At 39.9% G+C, this 7,232-nt stretch overlaps 1 protein-coding gene across 1 annotated transcript in view; it reads right to left on the bottom strand.

Annotated features, from left to right (window-relative positions):
* LOC106879943 (geranylgeranyl transferase type-2 subunit alpha) overlaps positions 1-7,232 on the bottom strand; it is a 34,004-nt gene that overhangs the window by 22,830 nt on the left and 3,942 nt on the right. The window contains exons 2-4 of the mRNA XM_052978141.1: positions 4,761-4,871; positions 2,880-3,004; positions 1,108-1,295 (exon numbers count right to left, since the gene is read on the bottom strand). Coding sequence (XP_052834101.1) covers positions 1,108-1,295; positions 2,880-3,004; positions 4,761-4,871 — 424 coding nt within the window. The remainder of the gene's footprint in view (positions 1-1,107; positions 1,296-2,879; positions 3,005-4,760; positions 4,872-7,232) is intronic.

The raw sequence follows: 7,232 nt of genomic DNA, 5'->3' as shown, positions 1-7,232 counted from the left end.
TATAAAAGTATGCATATGAGGCTGTACCCAAAAATAAATGGAAATGTTCTCTGTAGGACAAGCCCATTGTAGTTCGGGCTTCTACTGCTAGAAGCCACTTTATGCAACCTTCTGCCAACCAATGTCATTGAGTGGGGTCATACTGCCACACCGTGCATCTTTGTTTTGCAGTGCACCTCTGGTCATCGATTTTTGTGATGACTGAAAGGAAAGGAAAGGACAGCGTGCTTCTGTAAAATTTTGTCTTCTGCCATGGAAAACAGAGGCCAAAACAGCTTACAAGGATGCTGCCATAAACAAAAACAAGTTTACGAGTAGTTTTCCTGCTTTAAGAATGGTCATTGGTCGCTTGAAGACCAAGCTCGTTTGGGGGGTCACTGAACTGAACTTTGAGGACCATCGCCAAACAATTAACAAACTTGTTGATATGACTGGTGTGTCCTGGAGCTCCTCTCAATGAATTTTCGAGCAAGGAATTGCGAATGAAAAGAGTTGCAGCAATATTTGTACTTGACTTGCTCATGGAAGATCAAAAGCAGTCACAATGCTCATTGCCATTCTTCCAAGAAAATATGTCCAGCCAAAGAGAAATATTATCTTGCTTCAAAACAGGCAGGGGTCAGCAACTTGAAGGGCATTCAGCCACAACAAAATCTGCCTCAACAAATTCTGTCCAACCCATGCAAAGCATGGAAATGTGGATGTTGAAACTACAATGATGATACTATGAGCTTCTTCATAGTTTCCATCTTTTAAATTCACTGACTAGTTCTTAGTTGTCCTGGGACTAAAGTAAAACATACCCACCCAAGAAGGTTACCACACAGTAAGATACCTTCCTTGGGCGAGGAATGTTGCTCGGGTGAGGTATGCTGCTCGGATGAGGTACGCTACCCAGATGAGGTACGCTGCTCGGGTGAGGTACACTACTTAGATAAGGTACGCTGCTTAGATGAGGTACCTTCCTTGGGCAAGGTATGTTGCTTGGGTGTGGTACCTTCCTTGGGTAGAGTACCTTTCTCAAAGCCAAGACTGTGTCCCTACACCTCCTTCAAAACTCATACTAAATATCTGAAACCTGATAAACCAGATCTTAACTAGACTTACAGTTTCTCTCGTCATACTCCAAGAATTTGTTACACAAAGCAAGTTCCCTCGTCCAGTTTGGGTGTGGAATGTTCTGTTGGACAAAGATGCGATGATCCCAGGAACCATAGGATTTTGGATTAACTCTAAGACAGGACTCGATGAAGGATAGTTCTTCCTCAAACAAACACTGGAGATCCTTGGTAGATCTGAAAATGAACAAGAGATAATCTGTTACACCATACATTATCTGACATAAGCTATTTGTTGGTGGTGTTGTGTAGCCCTAGGTCAGTCCTAAATCAAGTGGGTCTATGATCAAAGGCTAGTGAGTGGATTTGGTAGACAAAATAAAAGGAGCCTGTTGTGTGTGTGTGTGTGTGTGTGTGTGTGTGTGTGTGTGTGTGTGTGTGTGTGTATATATATATTACACACATATATCTGTGTGTGTGTTTGTGCCTGTTCTCCACCACTGCTTGACAACAATTTTTGTGCATTTATATCCTCGTAACTTAGCAGTTTGGCAAAAATGACCAATAGAATAAGTATTAGGATTAAAAAAATAAGTTCTGTGGTTAATTCATTTGACTAAAAGATTCTCCAAGGCGGTGCCCCAGTATGGCCACAGTCTAATGACCGCAACAAGTAAAAGGATATGTTAGATAAACAAAAGAAATACCTAATATAATAAATGCGAAAACTAATTTCTGTGTGTCAGTGTCACACTTTGACTTCCTCTCTCACTATTCAATGACTCTTCTCCTATTCCTCATGCTGGGGTGAGTGTAATAGCAGGCATAGAGATGGTGAGGGCGGTGGTGAAGACAAACAGAGAGAGAAAGAGAGACAAAGAAATTTAGGGAGAGTTGATGATGTTTTATTAAAAGTAGTAGTGTTGATGGTGGCTGTGGGAGTAATAATAAGAGAGAGAGAAAGAGTGGGTATGTGAGGGAAAGAGGGAGATGATGTACAACTTTGTTTAACCATGTCTCCTTGACAGAAATTCCTTTGGCCAACATACTGAACACTTTTACACATACATTTAGCCTTTTGCTTTTACCATTTTTTTTTTGGCTTTCATTAATACACACGAAATACACTTTAATTGAAATAAAGTTTCCCCAAAATTAAACATATCTCATATAATAAATCTAAATGTCAGTGTGTCACACTTTTTTCAACTTTAATAAATCCTTTCTACTGGAAGCATAAGGCCTCAAATTTTGGAGAAAGGGATTAAGTTGATAACATCGACCCCAGTATGTAACTGGTGCTAATTTTATTGACCTCGAAAGGATGAACGCCAAAGTTGACCTCATTGGAATTCAAACTGAAAACCTAATAGCAGACGAAATGCAGCTACGCATTTTGCCTGGCATGCTAACGATTCTGCCAGCCCCCGCCTTAATATAATAACTATGAATGTCAGTGTGTCACGCTTTTCCAAATTTACTCCTAGAGGCCATAACCCAACATATCATACCATTTTGGAATCAGGCCAACTCTGTGAGTAAATTAAAAACATTTTGGGTCAAATCCAGAACCACAAACCTGAAATTTTGGATTCCTATGTTTTCATTACTGTGATTGTCTTGAGCGATTTTTTCACATGATCATCATCGAGATATGATTCTGGAGAAGCAATTGCAACAAATTCTCCAAAACAAGTCAGAGATCTGTTTGCAGATCTTCCCATTCGAGGTCAGTTACTTAAAAGCTAGTATATAGCCAAATAAAGAATGCTACTGAAACAGCTGTCAGACATAGATAAATAGATAAATCAATAAACATACCGTGTCTCCTTGAAAGCTACGAGGATTTCTTTGCGGAAGTTCCAGAGAGTGTAGAAATCTGGGTTGAGGAGGAGAACCTCAGCACAGAGACTCAATCCCTTTTCATCAAAGACGGAATTGCTTCGCTGGAAAGTGGAGAAATAAATGAATAAATAGGTGCAAGTCTACTATTGATGTTGCATACTTAACCCTTTAGCACTCAGATTACGCTGTGAAAAGTAATGCTTTTTCATTCATATTGTTTTTAATTAACCTTTAGCACACTGTGGGAGCATCAGGTCACCGTATAAGTCTTCTCCCCTGTTGTAACAGGACAGTGGCAGGGGAAACAAATCTAGAGGAAATGCAGTGTGCTAAAGGTTAACCATGCATTATGACATAGCTTTGAAATTTTGATGATGTGATTGTAGATTTTTAGAATGGCATTGAAGAGTAAGTGTGATAAGCTGGATCTGGCTAGTTAGAACATAAAACAAGAAGCATATTTAGGCTGGATATGATCAGTCTAAATGCTAAAGAGCTAACTCTTTAGCATTCACAATATTCTGTTAAAACTAATGCTGGTTTGTGCTGGGGTATCTCAGGCTACTAGAGTTACAATACAGTAAGATAATAGTATTTCATCAATCATTCTCCTTTACCTTCTGATCCTCTCCTATTAACAACATTACCTCATTGTCTTACTATAATCATGCTTATTTATGATTACAGGTAAGTTCACCACCATCAATTCATCGTCAAGAAAGTTCGTTATGTGGGAGGTTTACCAAGAAAATATATCCATAGTATCTCACCATTAATAGTTTAAAACTATTTTACTGAAAAAAAAAAAAAAATGGTGAATTGATGACGCTGAACTTTCCCTGAAGTAAATTAATGTTGTTGAACTTACCAAACATGCTTATTTATTCACCTTGTTTTGAGTTATTCATGCATTATCTTGCAGGTATAAGATTCTGATGATGTGGAAGTGCAATGGCCCAGTGGTTAGGGCAGCGGACTCACGGTCATAGGATCGCGGTTTCGATTCCCAAACCGGGCGTTGTGAGTGTTTATTGAGCGAAAACACCTAAAAGCTCCACGAGGCTCCGGCAGGGGATGGTGGCGAACCATGCTGTACTCATTCACCACAACTTTCTCTCACTCTTACTTCCTGTTTCTGTTGTGCCTGTAATTCAAAGGGCCAGCCTTGTCACACTGTGTCACGCTGAATTTCCCCGAGAACTACGTTAAGGGTGCACGTGTCTATGGAGTGCTCAGCCACTTGCACATTAATTTCACGAGCAGGCTGTTCCGTTGATCGGATCAACTGGAACCCTCGACGTCGTAAGCGACGGAGTGCCAACAACAAGATTCTGATGATGTAACTGTTAATTCTTTAGTATGATATTGTAGGATTGGTGTGAGAAACCAGATTTGGTCAATAAACACTCACAACGCCCGGTCTGGGAATCAAAACCGTGATCCTATGACTGCGAGTCCGCTGCCCTAACCACTGGGCCATTGCGCCTCCACATAATCTATATACTGACTATATACAGAATCTACATTCACTACCATATATAAAATCTATATACTATATCATAAATAGAATTTACATACCCTACTATGTATAGAATCTACACACCTTACTGTATATAGAATCTACGTACGTTAACATATACAGAATCTACATACACTACTGTATATATTATACATACTGCACACATACTCCAAATTTAACAAAATCCTCAAATTTAGCTCAGGCCTACTGTAAATGCTCATACATAGTTAGAACCTGAAATTTATAGGACTGACTAGGTCCAAGGACTACTTCACTTAGGAACAATTCCAAGCAATTTGAAAAACACCAGCCCACAACTTGGCTCACAATCTACATACCTTATCAAATATCTTCTCCAAGGCAGCAGTGTATAACTGCAGCTTCTTCTCCCTCTCCTTCCTTTTTGCTTCAGCCTGTTCGGCTGTTGTTCTTACCTTCACACGACCATGCTGGGAAAGGAAAACATAGAAATAAAGACTTCCGTTAAGAAGTTAGATGACGTCCTGACTAGCTCACTGTACACCCACACACACATGTCTGAACTGTCACACTACATCACCACATGATGGCTTGACTATTGTCACACTACGTCTCAACCACACATTGTCACTATCAAGCAACACTGTTACCACCACCACCACCACCGTCACCACCATCGCTGCTACACTACAGAACAGCCACATAGCATGTCCTCACTACCACCTCAAAAATAATCCTTTCTGTTACAGGTACAAGGCCTGAAATTTGGGGGGAGGGGATAAGTCAACTGCATTGACCTTAGTGCATAACTGGTACTTATGTGCATAACTGGTACATCGACTCTGAAAGGACGAAAGGCAAAGCTGACCTTGGCAGAATTTGAATTCAGAACATAAGGATGGACAAAGTGCTGCTAAGCATTTTGCTTGGCGTGCTAATGATCCTTTGCCAGGAAAGCTAACAGTTCTGCCAGCTCGCCACCATAATAATGATAATAATAATAATAATAATCCTTTCTACTATATAAACAAGGCCTGAAATTTGGGGGGAGGGGATAAGTCGATTACATTGACCTCAGTGCATAATCGGTACTTATTTCGTTGACTCCAAAAGGACAAAAGTAAAATCGACGTTGGTAGAATTTGAATCCATTAACCTTAATTAACCCTTTAGCATTCAGATTACTCTGCCAGATGTAATCCTTATTTATTCACATTGTTTTAAATTAATTTTGCATTATCTCATAGAAAGCTTTGAGATTTCAATGACGTGATTGTTTATTTTTAGAATGATATTATAGGGTAGGTGTGAGAGGCTGGATCTAGCCTTGTTTTGAATTCATCTTGCATTTTGTCCTGTAGCTTTGAGATTTTGAGTATGTGATTATCTTTTACTCTTTACTTGTTTCTGTCATTAGACTGGGGCCAAGCTGGGGCACTGCCTTGAAGAATTTTACTCAAACAAATTGATTCTTAGTACTTATTTTTTGTAAAACCTGATACTTATTCTATCGGTCTCTTTTGCTGAACTGCTACGTTATGGGGACATATCAATACTAGTTGTCAAGCAGTGGTGTGGGACAAACACTGACACACAGACAGACATATGCATACACATGATAGGCTTCTTTCAGTTTTCGTCTCCCAAATCCACACATATGTCTTTGGATGGCCTGAGTCTATAGTAGAAGACACCCAAGTGCCATGGAGTGGGACTGAACCAGGAACCATGTGCCTTTCCTGTTGCCAACCCTTACTTGTTTCCAAGTAAGGTAACATTTCCCCATGGCTTAAAGTTTACATGGAAGATTGGAAACATCATACATTGCCTGTATGATGGTGGAACACATTTACAACTGTCACGTTGTCAAAATAAGGAGATACCAACACACACACACACACACACACATATTTTAGTCATTAGACATGGCCATGCCGAGGCACTGCCTTGAAGAAATTTTAATCATATGCATCAACTCCAATACTTATATTTTAAAGCACGGTACTTATTCTATTGGTCTCTTTTGCCGAACCACTAAGTTATGAGGATGTAAACACACATCGGTTGTCAAGTGGTGGGACAGGATGGCCAAATACAGACACAAAAACACACACACACATATATGATGGGCTTCTTTAAGTTTCTGTCTACCAAATCCATTCACAATGCTTTGGTTGGCCACGGCTTATAGTAGAAGACACTTGGTCAAGTTGCCATGCAGTGGGTCCGAACCCTGAATCGTGTGGTTGGGAAGCAAGCTTCTTACCACACAGCCACTCTTGCGCCTATACATGCTATTTTATTGAGGCTGAAAAGACTTCACAAACTATTACACAAAGTTTCATGTAACTTCATCAGACAGTTGTGAGGAATCAGAATAGTACAATAATTAATAAATTATGCTTGCATACAAATATACATGCACACAGACTTGTGCAAGGTGAAGGAGTCAACTATAGAAATGTTTGATAGTGAACGAAGCAAGTCGCCAAACGTTACCCACCATAATTACAGAAAGAAGAGTAATTAAACTCAATTATCGGTTTCTTTTTTGTTTTACTCTTTACTCTTTTACTTGTTTCAGTCATTTGACTGCGGCCATGCTGGAGCACCGCCTTTAGTCGAGCAAATCGACCCCGGGACTTATTCTTTGTAAGCCTAGTACTTATTCTATCGGTCTCTTTTTGCCGAACCGCTAAGTTACGGGGACGTAAACACACCAGCATCGGTTGCCAAGCAATGGTGGGGGGACAAACACAAACACACAAACATACACATATATATATATATACATATATACGACGGGCTTCTTTCAGTTTCCGTCTACCAAA

Source organism: Octopus bimaculoides, chromosome 30 (assembly GCF_001194135.2).
Source record: "Octopus bimaculoides isolate UCB-OBI-ISO-001 chromosome 30, ASM119413v2, whole genome shotgun sequence".
In the NCBI taxonomy this organism is placed as follows: domain Eukaryota; kingdom Metazoa; phylum Mollusca; class Cephalopoda; order Octopoda; family Octopodidae; genus Octopus; species Octopus bimaculoides.
Note: the sequence above shows the minus strand (reverse complement) of the source record. Positions and strands in the feature narration are given on the sequence as shown.